The 14,162-nt window shown below is 52.9% G+C and overlaps 1 protein-coding gene and 1 long non-coding RNA gene across 34 annotated transcripts in view; both read left to right on the top strand.

Moving 5' to 3' along the window:
* IKZF1 (IKAROS family zinc finger 1) overlaps positions 1-14,162 on the top strand; it is a 98,679-nt gene that overhangs the window by 53,512 nt on the left and 31,005 nt on the right. For 21 of the 33 annotated variants that reach the window (XM_058725563.1, XM_058725557.1, XM_058725565.1 and 18 more), the window contains one exon: positions 11,090-11,149. The exons of the other annotated variants lie outside the window; for them this stretch is intronic. In XM_058725563.1, coding sequence (XP_058581546.1) covers positions 11,090-11,149 — 60 coding nt within the window. The remainder of the gene's footprint in view (positions 1-11,089; positions 11,150-14,162) is intronic. 33 annotated transcript variants of the gene reach the window in all.
* LOC131509638 (uncharacterized) lies at positions 6-7,916 on the top strand. The gene is made up of 2 exons (XR_009260623.1): positions 6-1,008; positions 1,148-7,916. It is a non-coding gene; the product is annotated as an uncharacterized LOC131509638 (long non-coding RNA).

Genomic DNA, 14,162 nt, shown 5'->3' with positions numbered 1-14,162 from the left:
TGCGTGTTTCTGCTTCAGGAGCCTCTTCCCTCCAGGCCACCCCACAGCCCCCAGTGTCCCTCTGTCTGTGGGGTGTGGGGACAGTGTCCTCTGCCCAGAGTCCCCCTGCCCCTGGCCACCTCCATCCTGACCTTGACCCCGTTCCCCCAAGGGACCCCCGACTTCATCTCGGCTGCCCCATCGTCCCCCTCTGCAGCCCCACGGTCTGGGCAGTGGGGAGGACCACCCATCACACACACACCACCATCCCTGCATTGCTGCCCTTCCTGGAAGCCAGACCTGTGTTCCCTCTCCCACCACACTGTCCCCACGGTGGACACAACCGTCTCCCTGAGAACGAGGACTTCCTCTCACGCTCTGCTCCCTGGGGGCAGGGCTGGGGTTTCGCGTGGGCCTTTCTCTGCTCACCCTCTCGTTCCTGCAGCCAGAGACCGTGTCTTCCCCCGGAGATGCCTCTTGTGACCCACTCGGGGCTTTGCACCCAACGCGTGCAGTGCCTGGAACATACACCGGTCCTCTGAGGGCGTGCAGGGTGGCTCCATCTTCCAGGGCCATGCAGGGTGGCTCTGTCCTCCAGGGCCATGTGGGGTGGCTCTGTCCTCCAGGGCTGTGCAGGGTGGCTCCATCCTCCAGGGCCATGCAGGGTGGCTCCGTCCTCTAGGGCCGTGCAGGGTGGCTCCGTCCTCCAGGGCTGTGCAGGGTGGCTCTGTCCTCCAGGGCCGCGCAGGATGGCTCTGCCCTTCGAGGCTGTGCAGGGTGGCTCTGTCCTCCAGGGCCGTGCAGGCTGGCTCTGTCCTTCAAGGCCGTGCAGGGTAGCTCTGTCCTCCAGGGCCATGCGGGGTGGCTCCATCCTCCAGGGCCATGCAGGGTGGCTCCGTCCTCCAGGGCCGTGCAGGGTGGCTCTGTCCTTCAAGGCCGTGCAGGGTAGCTCTGTCCTCCAGGGCCATGCGGGGTGGCTCCATCCTCCAGGGCCATGCAGGGTGGCTCCGTCCTCCAGGGCCGTGCAGGGTGGCTCCATCCTCCAGAGCCGTGCAGGGTGGCTCTGTCCTTTGAGGCTGTGCAGGGTGGCTCTGTCCTCCAGGGCCATGCGGGGTGGCTCCATCCTCCAGGGCCATGCAGGGTGGCTCCGTCCTCCAGAGCCAGGCAGGTGGCTCCGTCCAGCGGCCTCCTGTCGTAAGCTCCTGAACTGCTATCCAGGAGGGTTCGCCCCACCCAGGCATTCTGATTTCCGTCGCTGTGATGTGTTTGACTCTCAAAGCAGGTGGACACACAGGACAGCCTTGGAGTGACAAAGACGAGCTCTGGGGTGAAGTGTGTGGGTTCGAGTCCCTGCTCTGCCCCGTCCCAGCAGGTGGCCTCTGGGGCCCGATTTCCCTCCTTTGTAAACTAAGGTCGCAGTTGCCACACGGGGCTGCTTCAAGATCGGAAGCGCTGTCGTATGCAGAGCGTGCCACATGGCGGTGGGCACGCGGTAGCCACTCACGAGGGAGCGAGGTCAGCCGCAGGGGCCGAGCAGCCTCGACGTGGACCTTGCTTGTGTAGTCACTTGGATTTGGCGTGGGAGCCAGCATGGCCTGCACTGGTCCTTTCCATGTGCTTCTGGGTAAACAGTGTTGAATCATAAAACGACAGAGCAGAGGGGAAGGGAGGAACGCCTCTTGGTTCAAAGAAACTCGCTTAAGTGAAGCCCAGGACTTTCTGAGACACTCGAATCCTGAGAAGCAGCTGACATCTACCAGGAAGACAACCTGATCTTCGAAGGTTCTTCCCAAGACCTGTGCAGTTTTGGCCGAGGTGCCGGGAAGCAGGAGTAATGAGTAATGAACTGAGTAATGAGCGAATCCCAGAGGGACACCGTGGGGCCTCTGGCATCTCTGCTCTGTGGCTCGCTGCCCTTCCGCCCTCCTGGTGTGTGGGGACGGGACAGGACCTTTGAGTCCGGTGACAGATGGGAGGGGACTGAGACTTGGTGAGGCAGTGATGGTCTCTCAAGCCCCCAGCGCCTCTGGGGGCAGGGGTGGGGGAAGGAGGGTGCAGGCACGTCCTTCCCAAACCTACCTCCGCCTCCCCTCCGGGTGGTCAGAGCCCAAGCCCTGGGACCAGCACTAATGATAATATCCCAAGATGTCCTTGTGAGCACTGATAAAGCACCATATGCTTAGTGGTCACGGAGCCTAGTGCTAAAAGTTAGGAAATAATGAGGGAGAGAGAGAGATCAAGGAGAAGGGGGCAGGGAAGGGGGAGCTTTCAAGAATCCCTTAGGAGGGGCGCCTGGGGGGTTCTGTCGATGAAGCATCGGACTTCAGCTCAGGCCACGATCTCACAGTTCGTGAGTTCAAGCCCCACGTTGGGCTCTGTGCTGACAGCTCGGAGCCTGGATCCTGCTTCGGATTCTGTGTCTCCCTCTCCCTCTGCCCCTCCCCTGCTCACGCTCTGACTCTCTGTCTTTCAATAATAAATAAGCATTAAAAACAAATTAAAAAAAAAAAGACAGTAGGGCGCTCCTCAGGGCACCTGGGTGGCTCAGTCAGTTAAGCGGCCGACTTCCGCTCAGGTCATGATCTCGCAGTTCGTGAGTTCAAGCCCCGCATCGGGCTCTGTGCTAACAGCTCAGAGCCTGGAGCCTGCTTCTGATTCTGTGTCTCCCTCTTTCTGCCTCTCCCTTGCTCGTGCTTTGCCTCTCTCTCTCTTTCTCTCTCTCTCTCTGTCTCTCTCTCTGTCTCTCTCTCTCTCTCAAAAATAAACATTAAAAAATTTTTTTAAATAATAAAAAAATAAAGAATCCTAGCCTGCACAGGATCTCGATCTTCGCAGTAAGTTAACGCTACTTTCGAAAGGCTTAAAGTAGCCACATCACTTGCCTCTGCCTTCCCACTGCCTCTGCGTGAGTTTCCCATCCAGATGGGGGGTCCGGACCGCCACACCCCCTGGGTCCCCAGAGGAGTGCTTTGCTTGCTGGTCCAGAAACGGAAGGAGCAGGAGCTTCGTGGGTCCCAAACACGGCGGGGGCTCGGGTGTGACTCCCAATCCTCTGTCTGCAGCCTGCTTGCTGGGCCAGCACACCGGACGTGCCCCCGAGTAACGAGGGCCGTGGGGACTGCTGCCCCCCCGTCCTGCGTTGCTGTCTCTGACCGTAAAAGTCACCGCGGGTGACAGGCACTCTAGCTTCGGGTCTCCGAGCTGCCTTTGTAAGTGTGTGTGCAAGAAGAGTGACCCTTGTGCCATTGGTGCGTGCACACACACACGTGCACCCCGGCACACAGGCCAGATGCGTCCGCTCCACCTGCACACCTCAGCCCTGGCCACCCGTCGACCCCCGTCTTCCTCTGCAGGTGGCGAAGGTGTCTCTCACTTCCTGCCCACAACCCCCCCGGCCCCAGGCTCACTGCCTGAGAAGTGTGTTTGGGGGCGGAGGACAGGAAGAAGGGGGAAAGGCAGGAATGAGATCCCTTGCTGCCCCTACAGCACGCTGGCCCGCCAGGTGCCCCCGAGGAGGAACCCGCGAGCACTGCCCGTAGGGACCGGTGCCCGTCTGACGACAGCCAGCCTGCTCCTGCACCCCGGGGCTCATCAGCCCCCGAGCCGCTCTTCCTGACCCTCCTGTGCCTTTGCTGAGTCACCTGTTGCTTGGAATTCTGGCAGGGACCCCTCAGAGCTTCTGGAAGGGAGGGCCAGCAGGGGACCCACCCTCTGGGTGTCCCGGGGAAGATTACTTTATCTGTGGCCTTCTTGAAGCAGAGCCCGGGCTCCTGGAATCTTTGGGGCTTGACACGGTGCCAGCCGCGGGGAAGGGAGGGAATGGCCAAGAGTGTTTGCTGAGCCTGGCAGGGGACCGTGTCCGCACCTGGAGGAAGGCGACAGTGCTGATTCTGTCCTCCTCAGCCCTTCCCCCTTTCTCGGCCGGCAGCAACATCCCCTGCCGTCTCCCCGCTGCGTTCAAGGCCCTGCAGCAACCACCCTTGGGGACAATCAGTGGCAGTTGTTTGCTTTACTCTGCAGAACCTCATTTTGGTGCCGTGCTCTCCTCCCGCCTGGCAGCGAGGGTTCAGTAAGACCGTGTCAGCGGGAAAACCACATGTGACACATGTGTGCAGCCAGGTCCGCTGGAGCACATGCCTGGACGGCTGATGGACGCCCGGTGTCCCTGTCCTTGCCCGGACCTGGACGCGTCCACTGGCCAAGGAGACACCTGGGTGGCCACCACCGCCCGTTGGCACGGCTGCTTTGTAGAATGTCCCTCCCTTCCTGTTTTGGCCTGTATGATACAAACATCCCTCCCTGTGAGATTCGGGAGGGGAAAGGACATTCGCGTCATCACTTCTGCCCAGGGCCCCACACTCGCTCATCCCCCGGCTCGCGGCGGGACCCTCCTGGCGTGTCAGTATTGGTGCACCTCCTCCTACCTCCTTCAGCCCTTCTTCCGGGCCCCAAGGTGACCCTTTCCTTCTCCCTTTGTAAGCCTGGGTCACACTCTCACACTGTGTTCTTATCACCACCTCCCCACTTTCTCCCCTTCATGATTTCTCTAGATTTGTTATAGGGCTTGGAGGTGAATTTCAGAGAATTTCATCTTGACCCTTGTGTATACCCGCTGTCTTCAGGACAGGCAAATCTTGGGGCGCCCGGGGGGCTCAGTCGGTTGAGCGTCCGACTCTTTGATTTCAGCTCAGGTCATGATCTCAGGGGCGTAAGTTCCAGCCCTGTGTCGGGCTTTGCGCTGACAGTGTGAAGCCTGCTTGAGATTCTCTCTCTCTCTCTCTCTCTCTCTCTCTCTCTCTCTCTCTCTCCCTCTCTCTGCACCTCCCTTACTTGTGTGCTCACTCGCTCGCTCTCTCTCAAAATACATAAACGTTTAAAAAAGAAGAAGCAAATCTTATTTTTACCAAAAAAAGTTACTTTTTCATTAAAAAAAAATGAAAAAGCAAGGAGGACATAACTATCCCTCAACTGTCCTTGAGTCTGGTGAGTGTTTCATCCCCAGGTTGTGATGAACTTTGTCCCAGAGGGTGGGTGATGGGAGGCTGCGGGGTCACCAAAGCGGCGACTCTGACGGAGCATCCCATCAACAGAATCGTGGCGCCTGAACCTGCCATATTCTCCCTTGGACCCTTCGGAAAGAAAGTCTTTGCTTCCTGTTTTCCCCTTTCTAAACTACAGGTCTGTGAGTCAGCTTTTCTTCTCTCCTACTTAGCTCACTGTGCGGCATTACAAGTGTATTCAGAAAACATCAACCACAGTAGGAGAGGTCCCCGGCTGTGCCGTATGCAGGGAGAGAGGGTCGGAAGCTGGCTTTTCCTCGGGTGGTCAGCTCTGTGTGCCGTCTGCTCCGGAAGGCAGCTCTGACAGCTGCAATTTGAAGTAAAGCAAAGTGGACTTCAGCCCATCGCAGTCAGGTCCCAATAGAAGCAACCAGAATTGTCCCACCACCTGGCAGTTCGCCTGAAACACGGTCAGAGTGCTTCCCAGACAGACGGGAGCACCCAGCAGGAGTATTTGGGACAAAAGCCTGCGTAGACTCAAAATTCCAAGGTGCCAAGAGCAGTTTCCCTGAGGACATCTGTCCTGGTCATGGCAGGTCCCACAAAGCGTTGGTTTTCCGCGTTGGCACCTGTCAGTGGGCCACGGCTGATCCCAGAAGCCCCGAATCTTTGTTGCCGAGATACGCATCTCTCTTTATCTTTCCACCGAGAAAAAAAGCTACGGCCCACCAAGCGCCTGAGTCTTCACGTGAACCAGACAGAATAGATACGATTATTCCCACTTGGCGGGTGAGGAAACCGAGGCTCGGAGTTGGTCGCGTTGAGTGCTTGGTCCGCACAGCTGATGGGAGGCAGGGCCGAGTGCCAGTCACGCCTCTGACCTGAAGCCCCCTGCACCGCACTGTCCAGGAGCCACACACACACCACCCCCCCCCCCCATGAGTTGATAGGACTCAGCACACAGCAGGAGCCCAGAGACGCATCCAGAGCGAAAGCCAGTCTGTACGTGCTCAGTTATGTGAACTGCAGGAGGGTCCAGCCTGGAACAAACCCCGGCAAGAGTGATCTCCCCCGTTCCTAGCTTGCTCCCCGATACACTAGGTGCCCCGGGAGCCTCACGCATAACTGACCCAGGAAACACAGTGCTTTCTGCCACATACTTGGCAGCTTCTCCCTGGAGGTGCGTGAACTTCTGAAAACGTTTACGTGATCGGATGGCTATCTTCAGAAAGTAGTAGTAAAGTCTGTTGACTCAGCAGTCCCGTGATGAGTACCTTGAACACTGTAGGCGATGCGCAGGAGGAAGGGAAGAAAATACTTGTAGCCTCTTAATCTGAGCACAGAAGTTGGGCTCAGGGGCGCCTGGGCGGCTCGGGTCACGGGCTCGCAGTTTGTGGGTTCGAGCCCCGCGTCGGGCTCTGTGCTGACAGCTCGGAGCCCGGAGCCTGCTTTGGATTCTGTGTCTCCCTCTTTAGTTAGGAGATAATTATACGCACAGCTGAGTGAAGGTATCTGCAAATGAGGCGGGTTTGATTTTCCTTGCGTGTTTCCATCAGGTGCGTGCCTTTGATGATCTGAATGGGATGATCGGCTGGGAGAGTCACTGTCACTGCTGACCGGTCCTGGAGGGACCTAGACCCAGGACTCGGGATCTGGGCCTCACAGTACCGGTGCAGACCAGTGGAAGTTTGGGGAGTGGATGTGAGCGGAGGAGGAGGAAGGCAGGCTTTAGCATGACCGTCTCAGGGCAGCGGGCAAGATCGACCAGAAGACGGGCCCGAAGGCAAGGACCACAGGATGTATACCCACCTCCGTGCCAGGCGGTGACAGGAAGTGCTGGCAGGATGTGGCAAAGGCTGAGGCAGCCTTGGCTGGGTGGCGGTGCTGGGAAGGGACGTGACTGGAAAGCAGGAAGAGAAAAGCCTACAGAAGCTCGGGAGAAGTGGGCGGGAAAGTCAGGGTAGAGGTGAGACCCCCACATGCGTTAGAACTTGGGGGATCCAGAACCGAGCGCCGTGGGCATAGGCGGGATAGAAGAAGGCTAGCTGGGTCTGGAGAAAGACCTTGAGTTTGGATTTGGGTAGCCGGGCGGTGACAGAGCCCAAGTGAGTTCCCACAGCCGGGAGCGTCTGGTACATGTCTGCTGCCTTCTTTTACAAACATTTTGTGTGCCCGTTGGTGCGTGGCATATGGCTGGGGCCATGCAGGGGACAGGGCTGAGTGAGACACCCATCACCTGAGCCCCAGCGCCCTCAAAGCCTGGAAAGAATGTGGTTTGACTTCACACCAGCACCCGCCCCCGGCTCTCCATCCATGGGTCAGACTTTAAGCTTGTCTGCAGTTCAGCCCCCTCTTCCATAAGGCTGGAGCAGTCAGGAGACATCAGCTGGCACTCTCTCCTCCCCTGGTAGAACCTGGAGGGTTAAGAAACAAATATCCATCCTGGGAATGCATAGGTATGGACAAATTTCAAGAGAATCCAGATTTGGTACCTGTTCAGGTTAACTAGTTCTCTAGCGGGAGCACAGCCGTGCTGTTTGCGCTCCAGTGATGGTCACCCGGTCCTGCCCTTTGCCTCTCTTTACCGTCCCGATCGGGGACCCTCTGGCTGGCACAGGGACAGGAAACGCTAAATGTGTAAGCCTTGCAAAGGTCACTGCAAACCACACTGACACCAGTGAATAGCACACTAATGATCCGACCGTGCCCAACAGGCTAATGTGATTGGAAGAATACATATAAAAGTCAGACTCCGGCGTATTTCTGAATTCTAAATACAAATCTAAACGTGTTTACTCTCCCCAGAAAATTGTCAGTGTCCTTTGGCTAGAAAGTAGAGCCGACTTCCTCCTCCTGTTTTGAAGATCTCAGGTCTGTCTTAATGTCTCCCTGAACTGACAACATCATGAGAAGTTTACGGGCACGACCCAACGCAAACTGAAAAGTGTGGTTTGTGGGCATTTAATCTGTTTTTCCAGGACGTTCGTCAATTTGGCAATCCGAATAGAATTCAGAATCTGAGGCACCCACAGCGTTTTCTTTGAAAATATTAGTGACAATGTGGTGAATTGAAAACTCCTAACCAAATGAACTCAGTTTGTTCTTGACAAGAAAAATGCGTTTTGTGACATTCAGAAAATTTAAAATACATTGAGTCTTTTTTTCTTTTTTTCTTTTCTTTTCTTTTTTTAATCTGTACCCTTTTGTAAAACAACGGCCTAAAGTTTGGGGTGGAATTTACTAAGGAACCGAAGACGGGCCTGAAAGCCCATCGGGAGATAATCACTTCCCGGCTCCCACGGGCTTCTAGCACCATCGAGAAGGTCTGCTTTGCCACGAGTGTTAGGCTCACGAGCAGCACTGAGATAAGGGACAGGAGAGGTCTGCACCTGTAAGACATCTGCCCGCATGAGTGAGAAGGAGGGTTTTGTGGCCCATCTGATTGCATGACCCCTGGACCAGCCTGCTCAGGGAAGGAGAGGGACTCATGAGACACTGTGACGGGGCCCAGATGAGCTGGGGTGGGGAAGCCACACGGAGGGCAGTGCCGGGGGGCCGCGCTTTCCAAATCGCTCGTTGTTAACTCATTTCATCTTGCGGGGGACTATTGATCAATGCACTGTGACTCCCATGGGCAGGTGAGTATGTGTGTGTGTGCGTGCACACCTAAGTGTGAACGTGCGTATGCAGCTGTGGTAACACCCTTCCTGATGCCTCTCAAGCACCATGGAAGAGAAAACACAGCTTCTCAAAGGCCCTTCCTGCACAGGGAGAATGTGTGTTTGGAATACTGGCTGTAATGCATTCATTAGATATAGTCTCAGATTTGCGCATTTACATGCTAACCTCCAGGAGGACAGGTTCCAGAACTTCTGCAGAGCCCCAGTCTCCTCTCTGATAAACTAGTGATAGTTCCTGCCACGTAGGATGGTGGTGAAGATAAAAGGCAGTTTATGGAAAGTTCTTTGCAAGTACCTGGCATTTACAAAACCCCCACTGAATGCCTTCCATGAAAATAGACTGAAATAGAATAGGGTAGGACCTGACAGGACAGACATAGGATGGAACTGGACTGGACAAGACGGGACCAGGCAGCACCAGTCAGGATAGGACCAGACAGAACAAGTCAGGACCAGACTGGACAGAACAGGACAGGATAGGACCAGATAGGATAGGACCAGACTGGACAGGACAAAAGTGGACAAAACTGGACAGGACAGGATAGGACCAGATAAGACAGGACCAGGCTGGACAGGACGGGACAAGGTGAGTATCACATTCTCCTGTTGTGTGTAATTACCGTCCATAAGGAGGCCACGTCCTTCTGAACCGAGAAGTCGGTTGTGCACAAACGCGTGTGGTGCGTGAGTGAGTGCAAACTCCTATCGGCTCAGGTTTCCTGGGGGGGAGTAGAGTAACTCTGTAGCTACAGCCGTGTTCTGTTTTTTAAACTTGGTGTCCATTTTAGGGAATCAAATATGAAGGACAAACATGATAAAGCTCATCTGAATTGTGGCCGCGTCATGATGCAGACAAGCTGTGTCCTAAGAGGACACCCGGGGAAACTGACCTCCCAGTCGCGTCACGCTGAGGCCCCAAAGCAGCAATCTGAGCAATATCCCGGGGCGTGTGGCCGCGATGCCTTTTCATCTGTCTTTTATCACGTATGGTGATGCCCCCGTTTTCAAAAGGCAATACGTCGCCCTTTAAATACCCCCATTATCTGAGATGGTTGCACCCCTGCGCACAGAGAGCCAGAGATTAGAAAAGGTGACCCAGGGAGTCGAAGCTCAGTGCAGAGCCCCCTGAAAAATCGGCCTCATTTTGCTGGCTGGCTGTGGACACCGAGCACATGTGCGCCCGGGCAAGCCACCGCTGACCTGCCTGTTCCACGTGGGCCACGTGACAGTGACTGTCTCTGTGAGGTTTAGACCGTCAAGGGACAGTGTAAATGAGGCTGAGGGTTTGCTAGGAAATGATTAAGGTGGTCACTTCGAGGAGCACCTTTGAGAGTCTCTCTCCAATGATGCTTGCCCATTATCCCAGTATTTTAGTCAATATTTCACGGGAAGCATGGAGAGGGTCTGTAGTCAGAGGAGTGTGGAAGCTGAAACGGGTTCCAGCAATGTCCGGGAGGTCCGTTTCCTGTGGGAACACCATCGTCTTGCCTCTGCTAATTCGGTGGCTGCTCCAACAAATTTAATTTAGCAGCCAGGCTGCGCTCGCCACGCTGACAGACGTCGGGATGCCCCCCTTGGAGAGAAAACTCCGTGTGCGTGTGTGCATGCACACACGTGTCTCCCCGTGTGCCTCCATGGGTGCGCGTGGGTGGCAGCTACTAAGCCTTCAGACATAGACACATGTCTGGAAGCTCTGACCTACAAACACAGAGCAAGGACTTGAAGATCTGAGGCGCTGATAACATTTATGAGAGCGGCTGATAAGGAATACCCACAGAAATTGATAGCTCGTTCTGAGGTGGGGGAAAACACTAATTTTTCCCCACTCAGGGTGTGGTGTGAACATTGCTGATTTTCTATGAACACTTTCTAAGAAAATGTTGAAAAGCCGAATGAAGAAAATCTGCCATGCACTCAGCCCGCTAAGAAGCACACCGCGTTCGTTACTGCCCCTAAGATGTTTGGCACAGCAGAGGTTAGGTGATAACATGCCGTGCGCTGTGGTCCTGCCCGCAGGTAGCACCGTGTTGCCACTGAGTGGCCTGTACGAAGGCCGAGAGTGGCAGACGAGTAGCCACCCCGTGGGTTTCGAGCAAGCATGCTTTCTTTTTTTTTTTTTTTTAAATGTTTATTTATTTTTGAGACAGAGAGAGACAGAGCATGAATGGGGGAGGGTCAGAGAGAGAGGGGACACAGAATCCGAAACAGGCTCCAGACTCTGAGCGGTCAGCACAGAGCCCGACGTGGGGCTTGAACTCACAGACCGTGAGATCATGACCTGAGCCGAAGTCGGACGCTCAACCGACTGAGCCACCCAGGCGCCCTGCATGCTTTCTTTTAAAAGAAATAAAATGACCCTTTCTTTTAAACTCTGACTGTATCTTGTGAACACTGTCAAAAGCCAGCTTTCTTTCTCCTTCTTTATTGCAGTTACATATGGGGCCGATGGCTTTAGGGATTTTCATGCACTCATTCCCAAATCTTTCTCTCGTAAGTATATGCTTCGCTTCTAGAAAACAAACGCGTGTTCACCTCATCCTCCATTTCCATGGTGTAAATGTTGTGAATGCATGTGTCCACACCACCTTCCTTCATGCTTGACCCAATGAGCTACATCTTGACCGTCCTGTTCATTAACCACCTGGGACATCACCGATACAAGGACGTGCATATGGAGCGTTTAAGACCATTGGAAGATACACTATGGGACGTTCCTCTTGTTGTGGCAGTAACAGTAAGGGTGGAAGGAACAATAGTACTGATTGAATTGTTACTGCAGTCATGCTGATAAACAGCGTTGCCATCCATGTGATGAGTATCTCCTTTTTATTGAGTGTGATGATAAAATGGCCTGACTTCCTGTCCCCATGAAACAGCCCAGTGTGTTTTCATGGTAACTTTTACGAATTTGTCGGACCGGAGAAAGATGCACGCTCTCCTTCCGTGGCTCTGAAGTATTCATTTCAGAACCGAGAAGAGCACGCTGGCAGGGCTTTGAGGCCGTTAGTCTGCGGTGCCTCGCTGCCTGAGCGGACACAGTTAGGAGTCTGTGCCTGCAGAACCTTCCTGATCTGAGCTGGTAAACCAAAAGCAGATGTTAATTTCATTTTTAGCTGTTAGGAGTCAGTGAACGATAGACGGATTAGGGCAGCATCGCCGAAGGAGTATTTTAAGGAATGCGGTGTGCCTTTAAAAAGGCACAGGGAGCCGAATATTGAAAGGAGCACAGACGGGTTGCCCCCCTCAGGACTGAAGCCTTGAGAATGTGCGTTAGTAAATTCTCTCTTGTTTTAAAGCAACGTCAGAAAACAGGTCGTGCTTGTTAGTACTGCAACAATTAGTGATCCGGGCTCAACCTGAAAGGTGTCAGTAACATTAAAGGTAAGTTTCTGACATCCTGGTAATCAAAACTCTTTGATACCTGAAGGATTTAGCACTGGCCACATAACCATACCCTGTTCTCACAACCCGGAGTGGAAATTGACTGCTTTTCCCGTGTAGAAAAGTTATAGAGATCTTTCTTCTACTGATGATCTCCCTGTGATTCAACTTTAAAACGACAGCTTGAGAGATGGACTTCTGCAAGCTCTATATGTATGGATGTGTCTTTATACGCATGCATATGCCCAAGTGCGTGTGTGTTCATACGATTACGTCAAACAGGAAGGTGCTAGCACAGAGAAGTCTTGTCAATTTTAGGATTGGAACAGTCACATGGCTGAAATGTTGAGCCATCAGATGCACTTAAGAGTAAGGAAATACATTCTGGTTTTTCAGAATGTTTTCATGAAATCTGAGGAAGGTTTAGGGGCAAGCACGCTGTAGTGTTGAAGCGGGTCCTTTGGTGAAGACTTGAGTAAGTAAAACCTGGCTTGTTTAAAGACCCATGCTACTTGGAGATTTTAGAAGGTAGATGATATATATTTTGATATATGCCTCTCTGTTTACGCAAATGGATTCACAAGGTATTCGGGTCTCTTTCTTCCACACCCCCTCCCACGTACCCAAATTGTAAATATCCTCCTCCTCCACACAGATGGCTGTTGTCCTTGAGGATGGCCCCACCCAAACAGCAGCCCAGCTGCTCTTGGCCAACACCGCCACCTGGTGGGCAGGGTGGAGATTGCCCTCCTTACACCACATCCCCTCCTTTTTTTTTTCCATCTTGAAAATTAAAAATACAACCTGTTTGACCCCCTCTACCTTCTCTTCCCCAGCTTGTTGTGTTCCTAGTCACCCGAAGAGGATGTAAGTCTGCTTGTAACTCATGCTTTTTTCAGATTCTTTCTTTTCTCTCTCCCTGACTTCATTTAAAGGCCTAAAAGGATCTAATCGTGCATCTTGGCAAGAAAAAAAACCCTATGTTTTAAATGATGGAAGTTATAATAAGTGGTTTTATTAGCTTAAAAACGCATAAAAATTTTTGTAAATCACTTTTTACGAGGCAGCACAGAAGCATCTATATATTTCCTCTTCATCTCAAATTTTATTTATCTACTCATTTATATATTTTCATTTAAATGTTTATTTATTTATTGCATGTGTGTGTGTGTGTGTGTGAGAGAGAGAGAGAGAGAGAGAGAGGCAGAGAGAGAGGGAGGCAGAGAATCCCAAGCAGGCTCCACGCTGTCTGCATAGAGCCCGATACAGGGCTCAAACCCATGAACCCTGAGATCATGACCTGAGCAGAAACCAAGAGTCAGACACTTAACCGACTGAGCCACCCAGATGCCCCTCAAATTTTAGCATCATCGCACTCATTCCAGATCTGTCGTGAATATTTTTATTCCATTTAATTTTGGCTGGCTAGTCACTGGTTGCGGGTCTATTTCTCTCTCCCATTTTTTTTTCCCATTTAAAATATTGAGGGCTCCAGGCTTATGTGGCCTAAACTCACACCATAGGAACAATTTCAGGGTGTCTTTACAATGGAAAGGCACACTCTGAGTACCAAACCTTTACATTACTGGTAAATGCCAAGACACTTTCTAAAAGGGAAAAGACAATGCAGAGGAAACAGAACCCATTTGTCGGGGGGCGGGGGAGGGGGGGTGCCACCAGTGCACGTTATATCTATGCATTAAAATGCTTTAATCATTCATGAGTACGTTCAGTGCTTGGCAGTGGATGGAGCCTCTGGGCTCCGTTGACCCTGAGTTGCCTGGCTTCTCCGAATTCTTCGGTGCTAAACTTGTCCCCACGCTGAAGTCCACCTTACTTTAGGGGCCTGGGGTCTCTCTTGGGACTGCTGTGTTACTAATAACATACGAGACCCCTAGAATATATAACCATAATATTTTTAATGTTCCTAATTTAAAACAGCATCTGAGAAGGTAACTCTTGACTCGAGATTTGAAGACATCAGCTCTTAATATATAAGTCACGTTTACTAAATAATAAAACGGAGCGCCTGTCCATGCGCGGTCCGTAGTCCACGAAAGAGCTTCAGGGTTAGGCCTGAGCCAGCGCGTGCTGGGGCAAAGAAACGCGTGAACGTCCACTT

Source organism: Neofelis nebulosa, chromosome 4 (genome assembly GCF_028018385.1).
Source record: "Neofelis nebulosa isolate mNeoNeb1 chromosome 4, mNeoNeb1.pri, whole genome shotgun sequence".
Taxonomy (NCBI): domain Eukaryota; kingdom Metazoa; phylum Chordata; class Mammalia; order Carnivora; family Felidae; genus Neofelis; species Neofelis nebulosa.
Note: the sequence above shows the minus strand (reverse complement) of the source record. Positions and strands in the feature narration are given on the sequence as shown.